Source organism: Neophocaena asiaeorientalis, unplaced genomic scaffold, assembly GCF_003031525.2.
Source record: "Neophocaena asiaeorientalis asiaeorientalis breed wild unplaced genomic scaffold, Neophocaena_asiaeorientalis_V1.1 scaffold79, whole genome shotgun sequence".
In the NCBI taxonomy this organism is placed as follows: Eukaryota; Metazoa; Chordata; class Mammalia; order Artiodactyla; family Phocoenidae; genus Neophocaena; species Neophocaena asiaeorientalis.
This window is the reverse complement of record NW_020175402.1, coordinates 6,535,124-6,563,058: the sequence shown is the minus strand read 5'-3', so window position 1 is coordinate 6,563,058 and position 27,935 is coordinate 6,535,124. Positions and strand designations below refer to the sequence as shown.

The 27,935-nt window shown below is 37.6% G+C and overlaps 1 protein-coding gene across 7 annotated transcripts in view; it reads right to left on the bottom strand.

The window, feature by feature from the left end:
- EPB41 (erythrocyte membrane protein band 4.1) overlaps positions 1–27,935 on the bottom strand; it is a 197,805-nt gene that overhangs the window by 25,856 nt on the left and 144,014 nt on the right. For 5 of the 7 annotated variants that reach the window (XM_024766763.1, XM_024766760.1, XM_024766759.1 and 2 more), the window contains 2 exons: positions 27,184–27,360; positions 2,517–2,645 (listed from right to left, as the gene is read on the bottom strand). In XM_024766763.1, coding sequence (XP_024622531.1) covers positions 2,517–2,645; positions 27,184–27,360 — 306 coding nt within the window. Of the gene's footprint in view, positions 1–2,516; positions 2,646–3,863; positions 4,314–25,371; positions 25,408–27,183; positions 27,361–27,935 lie in introns of all 7 variants that reach the window. The other 2 variants (XM_024766764.1, XM_024766762.1) reach the window with 2 other exon arrangements.

Sequence of the window (27,935 nt, the reverse complement as noted above, 5' to 3'; positions counted from 1 at the left end):
TAATGTTGAAAAATCTGAAAGAGAAATTAAGGAAACACTCCCATTTACCACTGCAACAAAAAGAATAAAATACCTAGGAATAAACCTACCTAGGGAGACAAAAGACCTGTATGCAGAAAACTATAAGACACTGATGAAAGAAATTAAAGATGATATCAACAGATGGAGAGATATACCATGTTCTTGGATTGGAAGAGTCAATATTATAAAAATGACTATACTACCCAAAGCAACCTACAGATTCAATGCAATCCCTATCAAATTACCAATGGCATTTTTTACAGAGCTAGAACAAAAAATCTTAAAATTTGTATGGAGACACAAAAGACCCTGAATAGTCCAAGCAGTCTTGAGGGAAAAAAATGGAGCTAGAGGAATCAGACTCCCTGACTTCAGACTATACTACAAAGCCACAGTAATCAAGACAGTATGGCACTGGCACAAAAACAGAAATATAGATCAATGGAACAGGATAGAAAGCCCAGAGATAAACCCACGCATCTATGGACAACTAATCTATGACAAAGGAGGCAAGGATATACAGTGGAGAAAAGACAGTCTCTTCAATAAGTGGTGCTGGGAAAACTGGACAGCTACATGTAAAAGAATGAAATTAGAATGCTCCCTAACACCATACACAAAAATAAACTCAAAATGGATTAGAGACCTAAATGTAAGACCGGGCACTATAAAACTCTTAGAGGAAAACATAGGAAGAACACTCTTTGACATAAATCACAGCAAGGTCGTTTTTGATCCACCTCCTAGAGTAATGGAAATAAAAACAAAAATAAACAAATGGGAACTAATGAAACTTAAAAACTTTTGCACAGCAAAGGAAACCATAAACAAGACGAAAAGACAACCCTCAGAATGGGAGAAAATATTTGGAAATGAATCATTGGACAAAGGATTAATCTCCAAAATATATAAACAGCTCATACAGCTCAAAATTAAAAAAAAAAAACAACCCATCCAAAAATGGGCAGAAGACCTCAACAGACATTTCTCCAAAGACATACAGATGTCCAAGAAGCACATGAAAAGCTGCTCAACATCACTAATTATTAGAGAAATGCAAATCAAAGCTACAATGAGGTATCACCTCACACCAGTTAGAATGGGCATCATCAGAAAATCTACAAACAACAAATGCTGGAGAGGGTGTGGAGAAAAGGGAACCCTCTTGCACTGTTGGTGGGAATGTAAATTAATACAGCCACTATGGAGAACGGTATGGAGGTTCCTTAAAGAACTAAAAATAGAATTATCATACGACTCAGCAATCCCACTACTGGGCATGTACCCAGAGAAGACCATAATTCAAAAAGACACATGCACCCCAATATTCATTGCAGCACTATTTACAATAGGCAGGTCATGGAAGCAACCTAAATGCCCATTGACAGATGAATGGATAAAGATGGGGTACATATATACAATGGAATATTACTCAGCAATAAAAAGGAATGAAATTGGGTCATTTGTTGAGACGTGGATGCATCCAGAGACTGTCATACAGAGTGAAATAAGTCAGAAAGAGAAAAACAAATATCATATATTAATGCATATATGTGGAATCTAGAAAATGGTACAGATGAACTGGTTTGCAGAGCAGAAACTGAGACACAGAAGTAGAGAAAAAAACGTATGGATACCAAGGGGGGGAAAGCGGCACGGGGTGGGAGTGGTGGTGTGATGAACTGGGAGATTAGGATTGACATGTATAGACTGATGTGTATAAAATGGATGACTAATCAGAAAAAATATATATATATATTAAAAAAAAAAAGAAAACTCAACACCAGCAACCCGAGCTCATTCAAATTACTAACAATGAAGGAGAAATATTACTAAAAGTAGGAAGTAAACGAAAATTTTAAGTACTAAATTCTTACATGATTTTAAATTTAATTGTAATAAATTGATTATAATTATTATAGCTGTTTCTTATTTACACTTTCAGGCATGGTGCTCAAGTTGATTCCATACAGTACTGTATTTTATATAAGCTTTACAACAGAATCATTAAGTAGATACTAACATCATGCGGGTGGAGGTGGTTATGCCTAGAGCCCGTGCTCCGCAACAAGAGAGGCCACCGCAATGAGAGACCCGCGCACCACGGCAAGGAGGGGCCCCTGTTCACCACAACTATAGAGGGCCCGCGCACAGCAATGAAGACCCAACACAGCCAAAAATTAATTAATTAAATAAATTTTAAAAACAGCTGGGACCTGAACTCAGGTTTGTTTGACCCAAAGCCCATGTTATCAACCATTACACTAGACTGCCTTCCCTAACTGAATTGGGTGGATATACGCAATCAGATCCAAGATAATGTTGCTTTTGAAAAAGTATTTTGGGACATCTTGAGGTCAGTAATCTCTTCTGAAAAGAACTGCCCCAGAAAAGCCTAGCATTATTTGCAGCAAGTGATTAGCAACCCTGTGAAGAAAGGTTATTTATCATGTTTACTGTAGTCTTTGGTTCTGAAACATCAAACTGTGTCCTACCTGGGCAGCCTCATAAGTGATGGTCTTGGTCTCAGTGTGGACTATAGGGACGTCTTTGGTTGGAATTTCACTTTTCACAGCATTGGCAGTGTCTGAGATGGTGACGGTCTGAGTCTTCACCAGGGGAGGCTGTGAAGCAGTAAAGAAACAGTTACTGGAGTCTTCTGAAGGTTGTGGAGAACTAACCTTCTGACATTGAGCTGATCAAAGTGATTGCTCTAATCAAGCAAAGGGCTAGCTCAATCTTTGCCCAAGACTTGGACACTATTCCAAAGTAGCCCTGACAAGGTGTCAAATCATGAAAGATATTAAACAACAGCATTACGATAATCACTTTCATATTCTTAATGGAAAGCTATGATATCAGACAGTTACAATTGGTGATACAAAACACTTCAGACTGACCTTCAGAATTTGAATATAAAACTACTTGCCAAATAGCACTCAGTTTTGTTTGTCCTTGTGACTGTACCATTAAAATTAAGAAAATCAGCCACATTTCCTCCCCTATGTATAAATGGTACATGAAATAGCAGTGGCATCGGAACACATTACCCTGGAATTCATTAACTTCTTTCAAATCAATGTCAGACATTCACTTTGGAGTTATTGAAAAGAAACAGTATTTGGAAAACTGGAGAGAAAATAATCAGTTCTACCACCACCTGGTGATTAATCTCAGAATTTCAGAAGAATGAACATGAGCGAAATACCAAAGGTTTCTTGTCCATCAGCTCACCTTCCCCAAGACTATAAATCACCCTAAAACTACCATTTGATTGTGGTAAAGTTAATTACGGCCATCCACCTTAGCATAGGAGATTAGTACCTACAATCATGGAAGCTCCCGTGAGCGGGGTCAGTGGGAGTGGTGGGCTGCACTATGTGGCTGCAATACACAAAAAATTATATGGGGCCTGACTCCTTATTTAAAAAGTCAGTTACCCCTTGTAATTAAGAGTATTTGAATTTTTTGAGCAGGGTCTCAGAACACTGAGGGCTCCTTATCACAGAAGTCTCAGAAATTCACCTCTTTACACAGCCCATACTTGAGCAAGGAAAAGAGGAACATACTTACACCAGCTTCATAAAGATAAACAGCTGGAGTTTACCCCCAAGAGTTTTGTTAAGTCAACAGGGGAGAGAGCATTTCTAGCCTTGGTGTTAGTGACTCTGAATAAATTTCTTTGTAGTAATCAAGGACTTCAATTTTATTCTGTGATTTTGAAAAAAAGCCAAGAGGCTACTACCCTCACCACTGCCACCACCACCACCTCCTCCACAGAATAGATTCTGGCCCTCTCCCAAAGTGAGTCATTAGATGTGCACGACTGAATCAGTTACTACCTGGAAACTTCGAATGAGGGTGGGGAACTGGTTACCCACACGAGAGTCAAGAAATGATCCATTTTGCTCTCCAACAGGCTCTCTTGGTATAACATGTTCTTCACTACTCTCTGCTTTTTTTTCAGTAAGTTGCAGCTGAGAGGAAGCTGGTGATATTGAGGACTTTAAGGCACTGGCTTGTTCCTCCACTCCTACACATTCCCCACTTGGACCTCTCGACATTTCCTTAATATCAAGATAGCCAGCTGCCCCCTGCTCCTTCTCTTCCGTCTCCTTGCTGCTTATGGAGAGGGAGCCAAAGTCAAAGTTTTGTGGAGACTCCGACGGGGTAGTCATTTGGCTCTTACTAGGAATTATTGAATGCTTGGGGCCCTCCCATTCAGAGTCAGGGTTGGTAGATGGCCCCTTGGTCATGGCAGCCACCTCCTCTGTGCGAATGCCATTTATATTCTACAAATGAATGAACACATACAAAAGCAAGAAGATTAGGAATTCGTGGGGAATACAGTGAACTCTGAGAATCAACAATGATTTCTAAGAGGCCTCAAAAATATTAATACTGGGCTTCCCTGGCGGTGCAGTGGTTGAGAGTCCGCCTGCCGACGCAGGGGACGCGGTTTAATGCCCCGGTCCGGGAAGATCCCGCATGCCGCGGAGCGGCTGGGCCCGTGAGCCATGGCCGCTGAGCCTGCGCGTCTGGAGCCTGTGCTCCGCAACGGGAGAGGCCACAACAGTGAGAGGCCCGCGTACGGCAAAAAAAAAAAAAAAAAAAAATTAATACTAATATAAACCAAGAATCTTAACTCCAGAGGTGGTCAAAAGGAAGAATTACTGTTCACTAAACATGTCAGCAGCTTAAGTGATTCCAACCTCATTTTGGTCATATTTCTACACCATGGTTAATCTGAGAAACGATTTCGATGTGCCTCACATAGTACCAAGCACTTCGTATTACTATGGTGTTCTCTGTATAACACATACTCTTCATACTTAGAGGAGTCACTATTCCTAAATACCTAACTCATTACTCTGCACAGGACACAATGCAATTTATGAGCCAATAAAACATATTCCTGAGGAGTCTGATCAGATTGAAAACTATTCCACATATCTCCAAGCCATATGTATCACCATGCTGGCCCATGATGGAGAAGCTAAAATCTAGACTTTGGTTGGCAGAGATATGGAAATTGAGTACATCCAGCACAGACTTAATCCAATCATCGTCAAAGAATTAACTATAATATCAAAAATAGTGAAACATTTCTTTGTAAACAGAATAAACGCAACTGAGCAGCTGAGAAGTATTTCTCCACAGATGAATGACATATCTCCAACCCCTAAGAGAAATAAATCCTGGAAACACAGAGTTCCCTCCTGGGCTAAATGCCTCACATCACAGGGAAAATAGATCTAAAATAAGAACTTTCAAGAGAATGTGGAGAGAAGATAACATCACACTAGACCTACTCCTAAAGTTTAAAGAAAGGTGCTGTGGGTGGAAGAAAAGTAGGAATTCACACTATTAGGAAAAGAATAGGAACCATTTGAGAAATGAACAACCTAATAGAAGCCAAATGTCAGGAAAATCTGCATGTGCTCACCAGAGAACTGTACATAAGCCACTTAGGTCTGAAATTTTGGTAAGATCAATTTACCATATTACATGCATGCCATAAAGGAACTTAACAGAAAAGGACTCTTTTAAAATGGTGTTCCTGGAGTAGATGACGTACACTTGGAGCAGCTTACACATTTTAGTGCTCATATCACACTACACATATTATACTTCTTAAAAAATCGCTGCTGCTCCTTAAGTTGTAAAACAGCCTACATTTTGATGAATATAAACCAGTGGCCAAGAAAGGTAAGAAAAGATGCACTGCACTCAAGAACTCCAGGCCAACCTTACTTCTAGAAACAGTCAACTCAAGAGCATCTCAAAGTGGCACAAGTTGAACTCACATTAGGCAGGTCTTTCACTGACTGATCATGAATATTACTTAGCACATGAAAAGGTGGAATTGAGAGATGACAAGAGAAACTGTCTCTGTCTGCAGATGTATCAGAGATACATAAACTACTCTTGCTAAGGGTATATGAATTTCCTCATGTTTAAAATGAGAGTAACACTTGGTTTGGCTCACAGGGTTCTGAAGATCAAATACAATAATATATATGAAAGCATGTAAATTCTGTAATTGTCAATTACCATTAGATTCACTTAATTCAATCAACATTACCTGAGCACCTATAATAGGCTAGGGCCTGGAGGACACTAGAATGAGTTTGTTGTTATGTTATTAACACACTGTACTATTTTCTAGGGCACTTATCTCACCATTTCTTTTGAGTCAGACAAGCTGCTATGGAGCTGCCCAAAAATAGACCAGCTGGTAATAAACAAACAGCCTTTCTCAAATTGCTATATGCTAGCTCTAGCGCTGTGAATAGCATATCCCCACCCACTCACATGGAGAGGCACTTCATGGCTTCTCCAAATAATTCTGTCACAACTGAGAAGGCTGATTAATAACCAGGAGAATACCTAAGATAATCAAGTAAGAGCCAATTTTATACCAGTCTGCTCAAGTGATAAGTAGTGGTCTGTCATCAAGAAGCCATTTGTGAATTAAACGTTGCTTAGGCCAGCACCACCTGGCCCAAAGTTGCCTACTGCTGAGTAAAATTAGATAGATCAATCATGTTTTTCAAAGCAGGACCAGACGAGACCAAGGGTAAAAGCTGTAGCCACAGTAATATCAATTCAGCAAATATTTACTGATCACCTAATATGTATTAGTCACTGGAAATGAAAGGAAAACTGATAACAGTTGGGTTGGATTACCACTTAGAGCACTCCCACATATGGTCAAATCAGCCGCTCCAGTTGGCTCTGTTGTCCAGATCTCTTGGACAACACAGCCAACTACTTACTGGACACTCTCCCAGGCATATGGAACACAATACGCCCCAAACTAAACTCATCTATTCCACTTTAATATCTCCCTGATCTGTCTACTCTTCTCTATTCTCACACTTACTATCTTCATTCAGGCTCTAATAGTGCCTCACCCCACTTACTACTAATGCCCTAAACAATTTTTCTTCTTTTCTTTCTTCCTTCCTTCTTTCTCACCTCAAACCTTCCCTGAACACATCCTATATTCTGTCATGAAAATATTTATTTCTAAAATGAAACATTGAAAATTCCATTTTTCAGGTTAAAATCCTTCAGTGGTTCTTCATTGCCTTCTGGATAAAGTTCAGGTCCTTTATTAAGACATAGAAAATATTTTAAAATATGACTCCTACCTCTCTCTCCAGCTTCACCTTGCTATAACTTCACATACATCCTTCTCTCCATTAATTCAAGACAATTTGCAGTTCCTAGAACAGAGCATGCTTTCTTTTGTCCCCGTGCCTTTGTCAATATCGTATTGTTCCTTCTGCCTGCAAGTCCATACTCAGCTCAAGTCAGTTCTTCTAGAAGTTTCCCCCAACTGCCTAAAGTATATTTAGATACCATGCCTCTTTTGTTCCTGTTGTACCCTGTCATTATTGGTTTACTCATCTGTCTTTTCCATTAGACTGATAAGAACTTGCTATGTTTCTTAGCTCTGTTAATCTCTCTTGCACAGTTTTTGGCACGTAATAGATGTTCAGTAAAAACTTGTTGAAATTATACCAAATAAATCCAGGAACCCTAAGAACTGCTTTGACTTGTGCTATTCAAAAATTTAAAAGGCTTGGGACTTCCCTGGTGGTGCAGTGGTTAAGAATCCGCCTGCCAATATAGGGGACAGGGGGTGTTGAGCCCTGGTACGGGAAGATCCCACATGCTGCAGAGCAACTAAGCCCGTTCACCACAACAACTGAGCCTGCGCTCTAGAGTCTGTGAGCCACAACTACTGAGCCCGTGTGCCACAACTACTGAAGCCTGCGTACCTAGAGCCCATGCTCCGCAACAAGAGAAGACATTGCAATGAGAAGCTCACACACTGCAATGAAGAGTTAGCCCCCGCTCGCTGCAACTAGAGAAAGCCCACACGCATCAACGAAGACCCAAGGCAGCCAAAAATTAAAAATTCATTAATTAATTTAATTAATTAAAAAAAAAACAGAGATGCTCTTTCAAAAAAAAAAAAAAAATTGAAAAGGCTTGTTTACAAAGAACATAAGAAGTGGCCCACTTGACCAGACCAGCATTCTGGTCCAGCATTCTATCCCCTACATCAGTAAAATAAGAGGAAAACTAACATTATTGCAGGTTCACTGTGTGACAGTCACTCTAACATGTTTTCTCATTTAATTTTTCACAACCTCACTATGAGGTAGTCACTATCTCTATTTTATAGATGAAGAAACGGAGAGGGTAAGCAAGTCAGACCGAGGAAGTGATGGAACTAGGGTTTAAACTAGGGTCAGTGTTTGATTCAAAAGCCCGTTTCTTCCCATGGCAAAAGAAAGTATCTCAAGCAGGCCCAAAGGACATGTCCTATTATGTTCAAAAGAATATACACTAAACCTGACTATTCTTTTGGGAAGCACAAAGTTGTCCAAAGTCCTTAGCAGAGTCTGGTTTTAGTGGCCGACACCATACTTTGAAATATAAGGAGAAGGCTGTAAAGCCAGAAGAAAAGATTGGGTCAAAAAGAAGATCTAAAATCCCCATGACATAAGACACCCACAATTTGGCATCTAACGTGAGTGAGGAATTCTAACTGACAGTGCTGTGCCTTTGGCTATGACCATCAGCATGGACCACTGGATTATATAAGATTCTGCACAGCTGCATATACCAAACTGACCTGGAAAATTTAAAGGGATCTTCTCAAGGATATGAATAAATATATGACTGCGTCTGCACCACCCACAGTGACAGATAAAATTGAGATCTGATGTGTTGCTTGTCTGGCCTGATGCAGGATCTATAAGAAGGATGCTACAATACAAAGACCAGTTGCCTGTATAAAGTACCACAAGGCTGTCTAGTTGGTTTCAAGAATATGAGAAGGGGGACTTCCCTGGCGGCGTAGTGGTTAAGAATCTGCCTGCCAATTCAGCAGACACGGGTTCAATCCCTGGTCTGGGAAGATCCCACATGCCGCGGAGCAACTAAGCCCGTGCATCACAACTACTGAGCCTGTGCTCTAGAGCCCGTGAGCCACAACTACCGAGCCCGTGCACCGCAACAAAAGAGTAGCCCCCACTCACCACAACTAGAGAAAGCCTGTGCTCAGCAACGAAGACCCAAGGCAGCCAAAAATTAATTAATTAGTTAATTGTTTAATAAAAGAATATGAGAAGGAAGAATGTTAGACCAATATTTAAGTGAGCAGGAACATTATTTGATTGAAAATTCTCAATTTTACTTAAAACGTCAATGGTTCCTGCTAAGTATGATAATTCAGAAATCAAGAGATTTTTTTTTTCCCCTAAAGGCTTTCTCCTGAAAATGACTTATTCAAATGGATTATGTCACAGGATCATCAAACCCTGAGTATGTATGTGACTTTGTGAGTTATAAATAACCTCTCCCTTGACTTAGGGATTACAGATATTAAAAGCAGGATATGGGTGTTTTATAGGTATTTTGCTGCTACTCCATTAAATGCAATCCAGAGTCTTTCGTTTTAGGTTATTTTTGAAGGAAGGGATTTATATATTTGAAGAGACTATTGAGAGAAGTAGTTATACTGACAAGACTCTCTTATCCTATAAGCAACACAATGAAAATAAATCCTGAAAATCTTTCTAAAATTTTGCTACATAAGCAAGAGCCATATAAGTTTTTTTCTGGAGGGCCTATGTTGTAATTTTCCCCACACACATTTTGTCCTTGTTCCTTGCTTAATGAAGTCCAATTTTACCTTTAGATGGCAATAGGAAAACAATTCCTTTCTCTGTTAAAAAAAAAAAAAGAAAAGGAACCTGCTATTGTCTCATTTTATCTTCCTATACATTAAAATCCCGGGTAGGCAGTTAAGGACCAAATGAAGAACAGCAGCTCTTTCCCTGCCAACCTTGTCATATGATTTCAGGGTCATACTTTCATTTCAGGACCATGATTAGATTGTTGGAATAAGGGAAGAAGGCAAAAATGCTAACTTCAAAGACTAAATCCCCCTCTTAATAATATATGCTATGTTTTATTTCTTACCAATTTAAAAATTATATTTTCCAATGTGTGTAATTATATACATGAAAAAGATGTCAAGGTATACTAAAATATCAGTAGGGGTAGGATTGCAAATAATTTAATTTCTTTCTTTGTGTTTTTCTGTATTTCCCAACCTTTTTAAAATGAATATGTGTTACCTTTGTAATAAAAATGCTATTAAATAATTTTTCTTATGCAGGCTTTTACACTGGTTTCATAATGAAGTGGTCTGTAAAACACCAAGAGTCTGGTAAACAATTTATGAAGGAAGTGCTGATAAATCCTTAATATACTCCAAGCCTTTGAAAACAGTTAAAAATAAACCTTAATGGTTTCCTAAATGAAAAAGTAGTTAATGGAAAGAATGATAAGAAATGTCAGTAACTGGTAAGTAGTATAAAAATTCTCTTTTATATGGAGAATATAATATAAAACTGTAGTAATTTAGTGAGTGGATTTTGAAAGTCAAAGTCAAGGATGATGGACAATCTATCTGAGTGGAGAAGAAATAGCTCAAATTTAAGGTGTAGCTTCATTACATTTTGTTTAATGCTTTCTGATTTAGAGATGGCAGGGATATTCTCAGGAATATGACTAAAAATATGGTTGTATCTGTGAGTTGTCACAGAGTTTCTGTGAATTTCTTATTAGACATCTGCTTCTGAAACAGTAAAGACACTTAAGGAAAATTATCACTCTCTTGCCAAAGTCATGATAGCAACTGGGAATATAAAATATTGAAGTGTCCAAGACCTGATCTGAACATTAACTCTAGATTAGTGATATAGACTATAGATAAACACTATCATACTTCACATTGGAATGCTTTATATTCCTTGTGTGTGTGTGTGTGAGTGTGTGTGTGTGTGTGTGTGTGTGTGTGTGTGTGTGTGTGTGTGTGGTTTTTTGTTTGTTTGGGCTGAGTGCCCTACACCTTAGGCTGAGACCTTCTTTTACTGAAATTAAGTATAAGACAGCAGAATGAAATGACCGAATTCAATAAATAGTTGTTTAATTGCCACCTCAGAAGAGAATCCTCTTTTAGGCGCTTTTGAGATAAATAAAAGAAGGCAGTGATCCATTTTCCAGGGTACTTAGATTTAGCTGAATGAAGGTATTAACAGTGATATGTACAGATAGCAGTTACATATATCTGCATAATAAACTCAGGGCTGTGTGGTGGTTGGGCAATGGTGGAACCCTGGGGAGAAAGCAAACTTTTATCAGAACTGGTCAGTAAGCTTAATTACAGTGTCTTGTTATTTTTTGTGCCTTCTCAGGTATTATAACATTACACTAAACACTGGAATAAGCCAGTCAACAATGTTACTGAGTCCACCATTAGCAGAATTAGACAGCTGACAGGACAATTTTAAAAGAAGGAAGAAAATACAGTGATATCAGTTACAAAGCTAACCTCTAATGAGAGTCTTGGAATCAATATATGTTTAATATTAAGTGTTCAGGAAAACCCTTTTCCTTCATATTCTACTCAGTATTTTCAAAGATCTATTTTTAGAATACCTGTGAAAATTTTATCATCATATATATATGCATGTTTAAACAGACATTATAGACAAATTAATAAATATGGGTTTTCTTACTTGCTGAAATTATACAAGACAAATTTTGAGAGAAGGGCAATTAACATGCTAAGGTGACATTTTATTTTATCAAAATGACTAAATTGAGAAGCAGGAAACACAAATGATGACTGCAAAAGAATTTTCTTAGTTTGGCCAGACCAAAATACAAATTCTCTCACTAAATTACAGAAATATCCTGTCTTAACCCACTTTACCAGTGCCATCTTAAATAGTCTCAAACATTCCCTTCCAAATCAGCAAGAGTTTCACTTTTACATAAATATACTTAGAGGCTCGAGCACAGAAAACCAAAAATACTTTCTTTGATGAAGAACAAATAATTATTAGAATTATAAAATGTCATTTGGTTTGATGACAAGGTGTTTTTGGTTTGTTTGCTTTTGGACACCAATCTAATTTTCCTCAGACCTGGTACTTGAGGTTTGATTTAATTAATGGGAATTTGAACTATTGATCTATTTAAATATCCCCAATAAATACATAAAGGAAACAACTATTTTCTTCTAAAAAATTCAATTCTTTTTATTGAATGATTTTTAAACCAGGAACCAGATTATCCCCAAGGCCAAACAAAAGCCCTGAGACTCTCTGTCTCAACAATAGGAAAGACCTCATTTCTTATTCCCATCTTCTGGTTCCTACTGACTGAAAGATCCTATTTCAGGTTCTGGGACATTCTGTGAAACAACCTGAGGGATTTAAGGCAAGTTAAGGGCAGTCCAGTATTAATAAATCAACTCATTAGTGGTTTGGGGATCTTAGAGCACCACTGTCAATACCTAGTTTTATAAGTCATTAGAGCCTCACAAATTCCAACCCTCTCCTTAATTCACTTTCTGTAACTTTCATCACATTTTCACTTGGGAACTAAGTGACTTAGGAAATAGCTGTGTCATAACGGAATATCACTGGACTGAAACATGAAAGACCTGGATTTAGCTCCAGTTCTCTCACTTAAAAACTGCTCGTTCTTAAGTAGGTCCCTGAGCCGCTCTGAGACTCAATTTTATCACATAAAGCAAGAACGCCACTACTGGGGCTTCCCTGGTAGCGCAGTGGTTGAGAGTCTGCCTGCCGACGCAGAGGACACGGGTTCGTGCCCCGGTCTGGGAGGATCCCACATGCCGCGGAGTGGCTGGGCCCGTGGACCATGGCCGCTGAGCCTGTGCGTCCGGAGCCTGTGCTCCGCAACGGGAGAGGCCACAGCAGGGAGAGGCCCGCGTACCGCAAAAAAAAAAAAAAAAAAAAAGGAACACCACTACCTACCTGATATGGTCACTGTGAGGGTTAACTGTGCAGAGTGCTCAAACTGAGGTGCTAAGCAAATACTAGACATTACTATATTTCTTAAATTATTATTTTTTGCAAAGAAACATGAACCAGAACCGGTCCTTATGGAAGTGTTTCTTGAGTATCCAAATTAGCCAACCCTATGGATTTAACTAAGGCTGGTCTTTCAGCCAAGCACGTTCTGAGCCAGGTTCTCACTATATTTTAGAGGACATCACCAGGTAGAACTTAGAAAAAAACTGTGATAGAAGATAAGAACTAAAATTGATACACTAGGAGGATATTTAATTATTTCTGAGCCAAGACTCTCCTGAAGAACACTGGATAGGCCATTTTTAATAGTTTTGAGAACATTTCTGATTAGTCACAAAATTTACAATCATTTTAAAGCTTAATAGATTTATTGCTGTTTCTAAGCCCAAAGCATATATTTTTATGATACGACCCACAGATTCTGCTTCCAGAAATTCCTAAATTTTCTGTAAAAAGGGACTCTGAGATTTAGCATACTATCTCTATAGTCACTTTACCCAATGGAACCCTAAATCCACCACATCTATTAAACTACCATTGGTTTTCACGTTCTCTTCATTCTATTTTGCCATTCAACCAAGTAAACTGAGAGTTAGGACTAACATTGGAAATACTGCTTAACGGTATGATCAACTCTGTAATGTCACCATCATCTTTGCAATGACTCTGTGGCCTACTGAAATGCAAATTCTTCAGGGAAGGTTAATACATTAAACTTTTATCAGCGTTCCTGTATGTCAGGAAAAATGGGGGTTTGGGGATTCGTTAGGCTTATATAATTAAAAAAAATAAGTTTTGATAAGAAAAAAGGAGTGAGCAGAAGGTGGCAGTGGGATTAAGGGGGAGGGGTGTGCACAGACACACATACACCCACAGAGCACATTACCCTTGCTTTGCAAACCCCGTAAGAAATGCTTTGTACTGCAAATGCCCACAGAACCAGCAGGAATCGAGGTTATCTTGCTAAGCACAGAAGGAAGATACCCAGCAGAAGAGTCCAGCTCCTGATTCTTAACTAAAGTAAACGATAAACATTACAGTCACTTAAATTATCAAGATGTATTTAAATAATACCCCCAAATGGTCTGCAACATGCAAACTAAAAAATGTAGTAGACTCCAATCCTGATAAGATCAGTTAATTGCGAGTGCTTTGTTTCCACATACTTCTAACAAAACAGGGCAAGTTTATGTCTCAGCAAAGAATGGCTTTAAGTGCCTTGGGAAAAAGCTCTAAAAAGCGAAACACATGTCTTTATACATTTACTATATTATCGATATTTGTAATCTTATTCCTATTTTGAAAAACTAATAATATCGGTGTTTCCCTTGGTTATAAAATAACGCTAACCTGGTGATTTTTTTTTTAATTTGTTAGGTTAAAACAAATGCTTTTAAAGGGGCACTTGCAATAAGAGATAAATCAGATGTGGTAATGGCTTCTTTTGTAAAAGCCATGTGTAAACAGCACATAAAGATGACAGGTCAAGCAGCAGCAGCAGCCCATTCTTCATCCAAAAAAGGAAACAAACAGAGAAAGGAGAACAAAAATTACCAAAAAGAAAAACATCCCCTGGCCCCTCCACCCCCAAAACCTTCATAAATAATAGTTTTGATACACTTTCGGTGGAAAACTCACGTCAACTGGCAGTTTAGAAAAGGACATTAGAATCACAAATGCTCAAGATGGGGATAAACTAACAACAGAGTAACCACGTGGCTAGCAAAAGACGATTTTAAAATTCTATCTTTCCTCTCTAGTGTGTCATTCTTAATCATGCAATACATTTCTCTTCAGTCTAAATTTTCTCTCTTGGCTATATCTTCCCCTACATTTTTTTTTTTTTTTTAATAAAGTTGCTATGCTACTGGTCCCTCCCTGGCTAGAAGTACATCCTTACAGTGCTCACTAGCTTCTCCACAAAACTTGAGTCATTTTCATTGTCCATTGCTATTCTCTGGCATATAAAAATTACATCTGGATAAAGGAGCTTACTTAGGAAGACACTGGCCTTTATTAAATTACGGTTGGTAAAATTGCCTATCGTACGAAAATCAAAATCACTCTATAATGCAGCCTTTTACAAATGCCAGCAAATGGAATTTGCCAATGACAATTATCCTTCAAACATAGTTTTCATCATTTCCTAAATAGTGCTGTTATTAGATTATCCCCAGAATAGGTGAATGTAAAAGCAAACAGCTGTAAAATCGGTGCCTGATGCAAAATTTTAACTATTAAATAATAGAAAATTTTGCCTTAACACTGCACTCACCAGCAAGGACTCCACAGATCAAATGAGTGTTCTCAAACCTGAATAGAGCTATAGAAATCAAAGTGATTGAGCATATATGAAAGGTTATACTAAACATGTCTAGGAGACCAGACGTGACCAGTCAAGTTTATTTCATTATACTAAGAAGGGTTGAGTTGAAGAGTTGAAGAGATGGAGATGGAAAGGAAGGGGCTATAACCAGCACAAAAACTCTGATCATTTAGTATGGAACACAATTTAATACACTTGGCAAGATTTCTCAGAAGTCCCAATTCCAAAAATGATTAAAGCCATAAGCACTTAAGGAAAATATTATATCCCAATTTGATATCTAGAAAATAGCACCTTGATTCCACAGAACTATATACAACAGAAAACGATGACTAGATATTAATTAGCTGTGTCTTCTCTTCCCAAAAAATCCTATAATAATGAAATGGTTTTCCATGTTAACATTTTCAATAAATTCCTAAAAGGAATGTGGCTTTGGAGAAACACTATAAAATTTTGTGTTACTCAGACATGGCAACAAGGTACATACTTTGTGCTAGTAAATAGACCACTTCAAAACGTGGAGTGTTGGTTTTAAGTAATCACCTGGATGATACAACAGAATCTAGAACTGTGAGAGTAAGAGAAGAGATAAGGTTCACCAAGGTGAAGTAAGAGATTAAGCAGTGGACCTTCTGTTAATTCCACATTATAGGAGCAGCTCTCCTCATGCCCACACATCCACACCCACTCCATCCTCACTCTTCAATATGATCAGAGAGGCATTAATAACTACTAATTTGTAGAGTGCTTCCTTTTAAAACAAAACAAAACAAAAAAAGACAAATTCAGCATATTAAAAATGCTTCTAACAGATGTGACAATTACATGTGTAATTATTTTTAAAACTTTGTATAAATAAGTCAAATAGTTCCAAAGCTGGTTTAAAACATTAATATTCTCAGAAGTGAACGCATGTGAATAAGTTATCTCTGTTTTAGGACTGAGCATAAGACAATTACTGGGCCACACAGAAGAGTGAAAATATGGGAAAAACAAGAGAATTTTTCCAGAAAGACTGGCTGACAATATCTCTTGCTGATCTGCTGAAGCAGAGGTTCCTTCCCCCCCGTTTTTGGTAGTGGGTCTGTCTACGTGCAGCATTACTGACTCATTTCCTTAATGATTAGTAGCAACCAGAATCAGATTTGCAATAAGATTTATTCGTAATAATTTTACATATTAACAAAGCAAATAACATGAGAAAAATATCAAAGAAAATGTTCCAAAAAGAGAAGTTCTTAGCAGATTTCTTTAGGCTTAAATATCTTGCTCAACTGCTAACGGATAAACAATTTATTCAACCGTGTATCATAGCTAAAGGATCCTAGACCAGGGGGAAAGGAACAAAGATTTAGGAATGTGTTAGAAAGCACCTCCCAAAGCTAATTACAGACCAAGGAACCCTCCAGAACACAACCAGTCAACTAGGGAGCAAAGACACCTCTGAAAGCATAGACCTTTATTTTATTCTGACTTCTTGGTAAATACTGCCCAAATCAGCCCTGAAGTAGGGAACTCCTCTCAGAGAAATCTTTATTTTGAAAGAGGAACCCTTCTGAAATGTTTCCCTTAGATGCCCAACCTTAAATTTATACACTATAGTGTATCAAAAATTTAGAGTGAAAATCTTCTTTACCATGTTCATTAGATATCTCTAAAACCCAGCTAAAGAGAAGGTGAATTTGGGAATTGTTTCTTTATTCCTTAGGGGGAGATAGAGGCAGACCCTTAAAAACCGAAAAGAACAAAGGGGTTAGCTGGATTTGTCGCTGAACATGTTAAGAGCACAGTTAACACAGAACAATTTGGAAACTAACAGAGGCAGGCATGTTGTGGTGGTAAAGATATTTTAGATTATTGTTCAGGTGTACCTTGGCTGCCAGATAAATAGGAATGAGTGCCTTGTCTTTTGTTTTCCATTTCTAATCATAAACAAGACCAAAAACACTTCAACACTGAATGAAGATGTTAAGATTTTGACTACAACTCTTGGAAACAGTACAAAGGCAGAAAATCTAACTGATCAGTTCTGTCTCTCTAGACCTATGTCGGGGGTCAGCAGCCTACAGCCAGCAGCCAAATCCAGCCCTTTCTTTGCTTCTGTACGGCTATGAGCTAAGAATGGTTTTACATTTTTAAATGGTTGGGAAAGAAATAGAAAAATATTTAGTGACACATACAAATTATATGAAACTCAGATTTCAGTGTCCACAAATAAAGTTTGACTGGAACATATTCATGTTTCTTTATTTATCGTCAATGCTGCTTTCACTCTACAATGGCAACGTTGAGTACCTTTGACAGAGACTATATGGACTGCAAAGCCTAAAATATTTATTATCTGGTCCTTTACAGAAAAAGTTTGTCAACCCCTGGTCTGACATACAAAACTCTTGATACCACAAGAGTTCGATATATTTGGTGTTTTTACATCATATAAAACACAAGACAAATGTATCAAACTGCTCTCTGAAATGTATTTTAGATAAACACAAAATGTCAAATAACAGGTTCTCTTCATGATCTCACACTCCCAAGATGTATTTACACATATGAACAAGTACCCTGGTCTCGATAATACATTCTATAGTGAAAATAGTTGATTATTACTGTGGTAAATGGATAAGAGCTTTTAACTGAATCAAATTACAAGACATTAACAAGAGAGACTGACACCTATCATAGAAGTATACGTAGATTCTTTGAATAAACCAGGGACCATACTACAGGATTAATAGGAGAGACAGTGGCTTCCGGGCCATACATGGGTTTTTTTGGCTACCTGCATGTACTGATTGGGCACAGGGTGATTACTTTGGCACAAACTTGTGTCCTAATACAAGAGATTCTAAGCGAAAAGTTAGACTTTATCTGTTACCATGTTACTAATTATTTAATTCAATTTAACAAATATTAATTATTCATTATATATCTGAGATGCAAAGGTGTCTCTGGCAAACAAAGATAGATAAAACAAGGCTTCACACCTCAGAATCTCACAGTTTTGAGGAGACAGGCAAAACTAAAAGAGATGGATTAACATTTCAAATTTTTAATATCACTTTTTCTAGTGGGGCTCTAAGTCAAAATCAGAATGTTAAACAGAAAGTAAGGTTCCATAACTGTATCATATCAAAGTGGTATAAATCAAATCATGTGAGGGCTATTATAGAGGATGTAAAGGTTAGCCAGGCTGTCAGAGAAGGCAAGCAAACTTAGAATGCAGGCTCTGGTGGTATGCTGCTTCAGGATATAATGGCAATACAATCTTGTCAACAGATTCTGGGCTACAAGAAGTTTCCAAAGCTACAAAACTATCCCACCCCCTCCCCCCCAACTCCTTTATCTGAAAAACAAACAAAAAACCCCAAGTGCCTGTGTGATCTATGAAGAAGCTAGGATTTCCAGGAATTCCAAAATGTTCTTTTAGAGAGGGCACGTCATTGGGAAGGGACATAAAACTGAATAAACCATAGGGAAGCAACCAATGGGCAACGGAGCCAGAAAGGAAAAGAGCTGATAAAACAAGAAAAGCTAGAAAAAGAAAAGAAGAAAGCAGAAGGATAACATGCTAGGAGGAAGACTGGGACAGAACTGGATATCAGATGGTAAGTTATCTGAGGGCAAGAACTGTGACTAATTGCAACGTGAGAGTTACTTTTAACTATGGTGAAGACCTTATAATGTGGAAGATAGAAAATTCTTCAGAATGCCTCCATTTAGAACCAAGAAGTGAAAGCTACAGGGAAACAGACTTTGACTTAATACATGAATGATTAATATCTAAAAATTTGGGATGTCGAAAGACATAATGTGCTATATCTTGGGAGGTGTTTAATCACAGGCTGGGAGACCACTTGGTCTCTGAATCTCTAAATGATACTGTACAGAAGAATCAAGCATTGGAGGGGAGAGGAGTTGGGTTGGGGGCCTATCCAATCCTAAAATTCTGATAATGCTGCCTCTTTGAAACCCATCCCTGCAATACATTGATTGCCCTAGAGGGCAATGAATAAAGAATGGATAGAGTAACCATGTTTTTCCTTTAATTCTTATTCTCTGTGTTTTGTTGAGATAGGATTCTATACATATGGAGACTCTTCTTTAAAGAGACAGAATTAAACTGCATCCTTTATTGATTTGGGGGACATGAAAAGATAGTTGGGACTCTATGCCTTCCCACCTCCATTAATCTTTAAGATTAGATTTATTCTGTTATTTACCCCAAACAGGATTTTGACTATGATAAAGGGGAGGGCTACCCTCTAGGATATCAATCACAAAAGATTAGAAAAGCATTCCTAATGTAGATGTTTCCTCAACAATCTGTCATCTGTACATTTGGTTAGGCTATTATTAAAGTTATTTAGCTTTCAGCCTTTATTTCTGATCTGTGGGAGTAATAAACTACTCTACTTTCTCTTCTCTTTATTTTTCAAATTCTAGTATGAAAGGAATTTCATTTACAACATGAAATACTCCACGAATTTGTAATCGCTGATCACAGCTACCCCTCTTCCTGTTCCAGCCTAACTTTATATGGCTTTCTTACTTTAACAACAACTTCTTAACCGTTTCAGGTGTCCATTCCTAAGGTCCACACCAACATGTTTCTTTTTGCATCATGTTCTGATGCAGTAAAAAGGAGATCCAAGGGCATGAGGGATAACAGCAGCAGAAGTGAGCCAAGCTTACTGACACTATTCCCAACAGTGTAGAGGAGGCAGATGGAGTTATCCCACAGATAAGAATAAGGAGTCGTCTCCATTTCTACTACCAAAATTACAAGCAACAGGGCTCGCTTGAGTGCAGTGAAAAAAAGGAAAACTTCTATGTATAATAGAAACAATATAATAGTCTTCCACAATGTGATAGAGAATGCTGTAAGAAAGTTTGGGATTTTTAATTTCTATGAAGATGAACAGAAGAGAAGGAAACTTGGTAGAAAAGTTCTATATATCTTTACTATGCTCAATACTCTTGGCAGGAAAAAAGCAACATTGAGAAAGTGTCTCATATTATCTTTGAATTTTCTGTCTTCCTTTTGTAAATACATGATCACTAGGTAAAGCCTAAATATAAATTTTGATTGGTAATGCCTTCAAAAAATAACCAAACCTCTAATGCGTAGGATGTCTTATATGCTTTTCTATAGGAAATATTACAGTAGTGACTTTGGAATGTAGGAAGAAATGAATTGGCTTCTATCCACAGAAATTTCAGAGTAAAACTTACAATAATATCTAATAGAAAGAAACGTACTAGGATCTAGGATGGCAACGAAATCTAGTCCACACATAATCACTAGTCTCATGTTAGTCAACAGAGTCAATATCTTCTCCCTTCAAAACTTTTACCAACGATATAAACAACTAGTAGAATTGACCCATGCAAACTGAATCTCCTTCATAATCCATGCATTAGCATAAGAATATGGCTAAAAGACAGGTCCAGAATATAGAGGCTGGATTTATCTTCAAGTATGGTCCACTCTAAAATACCATATGGGTAAGATGAATTGCTTAAGAGTACAAGGAACTTTAGTAGTTTTAAGTGTTTGGTCAAATATCAATACAGAGTAGATGGAAATCAACACAGCTATTTAATTGCTTACTTTTATTTTTAAAGATCCAGGAAGCTAATGTGTTTGTTTTTTTAATTTCCAGTCCCCAAAAGACCAAGAATTTAATAACAACCAGAGCTTCTGGTTACTGGAACATGTTACAGATTCATTCTCATGAGGTAGGTTTGTCTCTACGTTACTAGGTGGAAATCTGGGCACTAAGTAGTTAAGTGAACTTCTCAGAGTCACCCTAGAAATGACTAATAGCAAAACCAAGGCAAAACCCCCCAGACTTTTTACTGGTCTGTATTGATACCTTTAGTCCAAATTGTTTTTCACTCATCAACCTACTGTTAAGAAGCTGAACCAGGGTAAAACCAACACACAGTTATTTGGATCTGTCTCTGGTACCAAGAATGAAATGAGATGTGAGAGGGAAACCAAGACTATTTACAGCTTTATGTTATACATATTGGCAGCAGTGAAAAATATTTTTCCTCTGATAACTGTGATGGGCATATCTTTTGAGCCTGCATTGGCCAGCTTATTAGTCCAATACGAAGTATCAGCCCTTCCCCTCTCAACCATTCTCACCCTATTAACAGAAGAAAGGGCCTCTCCTTTGATCATCAGTAAGGACCTCTGAGGGCTCCTGCTGCACTTCAGAAAACCGAAAAGTATTGTTGGATTACACTAGACTTTTAATGGACTTGAAATAACTCCAATACAAAGAGGAACAAAACTCAAGGGGACGTTTACAATAATAATTAATAAAATGCTATGTACATGGATGAAAACTGGAAATATCTGAAAGTTATAAAAGTATCAACAAAATCCTAAGATAAAAAAAAAAAAAAAATCCTAAGATTATTTCCTTTTTAGTTTCTTGAAAAAAATTCAAAAGAATCTAACCAATGCCATAGTTCTGTTATTTCATAAGGAAAGCTCTCATATCTCTATTTCACAGATAAAGGGCAGTACTGATGTTGATCACTTTCTGTGTTAAAGAACGGTTCTGCAGGGCTTCCCTGATGGCGCAGTTGTTGGGAGTCCGCCTGCCGATGCAGGGGACACGGGTTCGTGTCCCGCTCCGGGAGAATCCCACGCGCAGCGGAGCGGCTGCGCCCGTAGGCCATGGCCGCTGAGCCTGCGCATCCGGAGCCTGGGCTCCGCGACGGGAGACGCCACAGCAGTGAGAAGCCCACGTACCGCAAAACAAACAAACAAACAAAAGACAAAAACAAAAAAAAGAATGGTTCTGCAATATTTCAGGTTAATTTGAGGTCTCTTTTTTCTTATTATGAGTGAATCAATAAATATGCTTAATTACAAAATATTTCTTATAAACAGACATAGCCTGTGACATGAAAGATATACTCATACCAGATTTTAAATTTTAACCTGCTTCTCACTTCTTTCCCATCTTTTTGGATAACCTATAATAACAGAGTAGCAGTTTTCAGGAAATACCAGAGAATTATTTCTACATGTCTCCAGAGAAGATAGAATAATAATAGTGGGTGTTGAAGGACAAAAGATTCTTGGCTTTAGGGTTCTCTTTTTTTGCTCTAAGACACCGTCATCTTAAAAACAGAAAGTCTTGTTTAGAAGTTACATCAGCTGGAAGTGTTGAGAAGTAAAGTGCAATAATCTCAGTTTGATAACTCTATGAACTCAGATTTCAAAACAAATATTTGAGGCAACATTAACCAAATCATCCATATTGGTACATTCAAGCCCCATAAAAAGCAAGCTACATGCAAGATTTCATTAATACTGAGGGGAAAAAAAAAAAACAGGTTAGGTATCCGAGTTGTGTTGTGAAGAGAGAGCACATGCATATTTACTTCAGGTAAGCCTTAAAAATCAACATGCGAACAGAAGACATATACTTGTCACGACAGAACCTTAGCTCACAAGGCCATCAATGAAAAACAATTGATTTCAACACACATGTAAGAATAAACAAGTCCAAAGTCTATCAGAAAAACAAAATATATCGATATCTATTTTAAGCTTATCATAATGGCTAAATATTGCTTCTAGCAATATAATTACTTAACTCATAAAGAAGTAACACAGTATTTTAATTCAGAGAAGGGTATGTTTATGTACAGACCTTAAAGAAATTTGTTATTCCAGGACTTTTAAAGATGGGCAGAGTAGTCTGGAAAATTCAGCCCCGGCTGGAGGCTAAAGGGCACCAGCACCATTTTCCTTAAACCATCAACATTATACTTGTGAAAAATGCATTTAACCTTTGCAGATCTCTTCTATACACCAGGCAGGATAAAGTTGTTTGTCCCTGTACGTCTCAGAAATACACATAAGAAGGCCACAGAAGTCAAAAGCCCTTTTCCACAAAAGGCCTTTGTATATATTGGTTTGATATATCAAGAAAAGGAGTGGTTATAGATTCACAGATTAAAATGTATCATTTTAAGGCTTTTGAAAGGTTAGCAACTTGAATTTTTTTCTTAAACTACAGAGCCCATGCCCCACAAATAGCTATCAAAGATTAGGAAAATATTCCATCAAATGTTTCTACAGGATATCCTGCTTTCTGTGAAACACTGGAGAGGAGTACATAGCAACAGTGAACAATAAGAACATGCAGGATAAAAGAGTTAAAGCTTTTGGGGAAAGTACCAACCTGCCATATGCTTAAATCAGATTTGCCTAAACTTGTTAAACTTTGGTGAGGAAAACTGGCTTGAGCAATGCATTGCTACTCCTTTGTACCCCATGGTATATATTCTACAAAGAGTAACATTTTATTGACAGAAAAATGATCACAGGCTCTCCCCTAGGACAGTGAACTATCAAGATCAGAGGGCATCACACAGGAGATAACACAGTAGAAGCGAACAACAAAGTTCAATGGTTTTAGTCTTGACATTTCAGATGAGCACCCTGTTTTCCGATCACAGAAAGACCAACCACCAGACAGCCAATGCAAGAACCACGAGAAAAGACATCACAAAAGGAATACGAGGAGATGAAAAAGTACTAGAGTAGAGGTGACACTTTTTGAGAAACTTGTGATCCTCAGGGATTGGAATAGAAACCTTGGGAAGAATTTCTTCATTTTCTTGCTGGGGCAAGGCGCTTTCAGTAGATCTCTCTTGCCTTTTAATTTTCTCTTCATCCTGCACTAACAGAGCACGTTCCTGTGTCTGCTTTCACGGTAGAAGATCAAGAAAGACAGAGAAAGATGAACAAAATGACAGATGGAAAATGCTCAAAAATGATACTTGGGGATGTGCAAAGGATTTGGGAAGATCTTTTGGACACTGTATTTTACTTTACTTTGGCAATTATACTGGCAAAGTTTCTATAACACAGCAGGGTACTCAATAGGTAATTGAATGAATGAATGAAGAGTAGAAGTCCTCAAAGTTCAAGGAATCACTGGACTTCCTTAGTTATAGTATTTATTCCTCCTTTAAGGATATTCACACAAATTTTCGGTCATTTTTCATTGCTTTGGTGCTGCCAATTTTCCTTAGATCAATTGGGCAAAGCCAATAATGAAGCATTCTTCTTGCCATCAGAAAAGTTACTTTTATTACAAATAGAATGGCAGAATATAAAATGTTATCCTCATATCTCTTCATATGGACTTAGAAAACTACAAGAGTTCATTCAGTATGGCAATTAGCTTTTGCTCAAGGGAATAAAAATCCTAATCCTATACATTTCTAAGACTGCAAAAGAAAAACGAAAGTATAAAAGTTTATATGAGCCTCCAAGGTCTATCAGGAAAAAAAACCCAAAAACCATAAACCAAACTCCCACAAATCTCAACAATTACAAACTCCCTCCCCCCTTCAGAATCATGATTTAAAATAATAATAACGACCATCATGAAGGTTTATACAACACATTAAGCAAATGGTTTTGATACTTTTAAGGAAAATTATTTTTTTCCAATTGTCCAATTGAGAAATTTTTCTCCCCTGGCAATTTCTGTACTCTGCCATCCAGTCAAGACAGATGTTTTCTATGAAAGGAAAAACTTGGCTCTAAGTTCTCTTAGTTGAGCCAGCCTTCTCTGATCTGTTTGGAAGTTCAACACTGGTTCTTTGCACACCCCTAAGTGATACGTATCAGGGAGAAAGTAGCTGGGGGACTGGTCAGCAAAAAAAGGAAAAAAAAGGATGCAAAATTATAATGATTTTTAAAAGAAAATAAGGGGGAGAAGAAAGACAACATAAAAAGAATAGGGTACAATTAAATTCGTTTTTCTCTCCGAATACATATTTATATCTTCATGCAGCTTTTCAACCAGCCATGCGCCGAAATAAGCAAATTGAAAGCTGCAAAATGCAGCAGCGAAAATGTTATGTGTTAGGTCAAAAGGCAGTGAGTGTGAATTTACCAGTATAGCCAAAAGAAAAAAAAAAATCACTGAGCAGCTGCTGTTCAGTTCTGGGGGAATTATCTGCTTAGTGCCATGACAAGAGCAAATTCTGATTGAGAAGCACAAGTCATAACAGCAGCATTACCTCTGGCCCACCAACCTTTCTTTCCGAGGGAAGGACAGAGGTTTTCTTCACCTGGTCATACACAAATTATATAAAATTCAGTTGCCTTGCAATGTAACAACAATGCTGTCAAAGGTGGAAGAGGTATCCCCAGGGAACAAAAATATTGTCCTCATTATTAAAGAAAAAGTAAGATATGCCAGGAAGTAGAATTATCCTATATAAAAGGTTACCACAATATAGTTCTTACCTATTGCATTATTCATTTAGAGGGGTAGTATCATAACCCTAGAGCTAAAGTACTCCCTATTGATCTAATTTAATTTATAAAAGTCATTTCTTTAAAGTCCACAGAATGAAACAGCCATTCCCAAAACTAGCCCTAAGATGGTTTCTGAAGGGTTTCTATTAAGACACAAAATATTTTCTGGAAATGGAGACTGGTTCAACTTTACCAAACCTCATCCAAGAGGGTACTAAGTTACTTCTCCAAAGTAGCTGAGTATCTTTTATTACTTGCACAGAATCAAAAAGAAAACTTCTAGAAAATATGCAGTTATGGTTTGTAGATAGGGTTAGCCAGGCGAGGTAGCAACAAGTGCTTTATCAGGGAGCCATAGACTTATAGAAAGCAGTCACTGACTCAGTTCAGGATATATGCTCCAGATTTGGGATACAGAACTAATGTCCACTTACACCAGAGAGTGGAGGCTGAGAGGACAGTGAATAAGAACAACTGCATCCTATCAACCCTGGTAACTCTCTCTCCCTGTCCATCATTCAGGAATTCTCCAGCCTTCTTGGTGAAGCTGGTTCAACTCTATTTGGAGAACTGTTAGCCAATTTTAATCACATTTTGAAAAATATAAAATGTATCCTTTGTGAACCAACTTTTATTATCTTCTCCAGTTCCAGAAACTAAACAGTAAGTTGGATAGTTTACCATGAACTCTGAATATAAAAACAAATTTTAAAAAAATTATTAAGACATCACTTTACCTTTCTTAACTAGAATTGCTATTGTTTTGGGAGGAAACAAGCATATAATTTTAAAATCATTACACTCACTCACTGAGTCACTGGGACTATTTATATACATACTTAACCTGTATAGGGTAAAGGTTAAGTAAAGAATTTTTGAATATGTGCTCAAGGTAACTTTTAAGATATTCTCATTACACAGATTCAGGTGTAGGATCTCTAAAATGGGTAATGACAACAATTATGGAAAAAGAACAGCCTTTAAAAGGTATCTCTTCCTCTAATTGTGACTATCTTATAAAACAGTGTATTAAAAGCTTGATGTTACTCATAAAGATAAAATAAATCATCAATAGTTCTTCTAAAACTGAAATACAATCATTAATACTTGGTATTCTGCATTCTCTGGCTGAGGTCTCCTTGGTTTATTATATAATTGTGGTCAACCATTCCAGACATTTCTAAGTTGTGCAAACGTTCAAAGTTTTTTAAAAATGCCTATCCCTTTCCAAATTTTGACCTTACTAAATTTAGTAAACTCTCTGGTCCCTGAAGTCACAGTTTGAACATAAAGTTCCACTGGCTTATGGTCAATTTGTAAACAGACACCAGGCAGAAGCATGCAGCTGCAGAGACAGTTCTCAGGGCCCAGTCATCGACTGGTAGCCCCGAATGGCCCCCATAATTGGACTGAGTAGTCTATATGACTTAAAACAAGTGTTTGATGATGAATGCTTTAAAGCTGGAATGAATCGGTAAGACACCAAAGCTAAATTTCAGCTCTAAACTTTCAGATACAGATTATCAATATACAAAAGCATTTATCTCACTCATTCTCACAACTGGTCACATGGACAAAGTACTCACTCCTTCTCCTGTAGGGATTTGCCCATTGATGTTAAGTGTTCGAAAGGGAGAGTGAGTGGATAAGCGTTTATCCCATTCACTAGGCTGTGGTTCTGGTACAGATTCCATGAAGTTCTTTTTCAGCTCACTGATGCTGGCATGATGTTTTTTGATCTCTTCTTGACTTTTGTCTAAATCCTATAGTTGAAAGGACAAGATGCAAAACAATAAATATTCAGGGAAAAAAAAAAACACCAAGGGGAGCCCATCATAGACTATGGGCACTGGTAGAAAATACACCACATCCAGGATAGATGTTGTTAATCCATAAATTACATTCAAATTGTAAATATACAATATGGTATATTTGCTTTTTTTTTTTTTAACACAGTGCTTTTCTTGGAAGCAGTGAAGCATCGTAACCCTATAGCTCTTAGCAGTTATATAAACCTATAGGTTTTATAACTCTTTATAAAGAGCTCACTCCTTAATTTTACAACTCTTCTTCCCATTACGACACAGCACTAGATCTCCAACTCCTCATCCCAAGCAGATAATCCCACAACTCAATTAGCCTCAGCTTGATAGGAACTGATTTAGGCTCAGCTCAGGCAGGATGGAGATAGCAATAGAGAAGGAGAAACTGTTAAACGAAGGACATGGTGAAAGATTCAACTCCCATCATGGGTTGCCTTGCCTTGGTGAGTTGCAACTGTACAGTATCCCTCTATTTCTACCTGGAGATAGTTTTGCTTTCTTACCACTAGGTGACT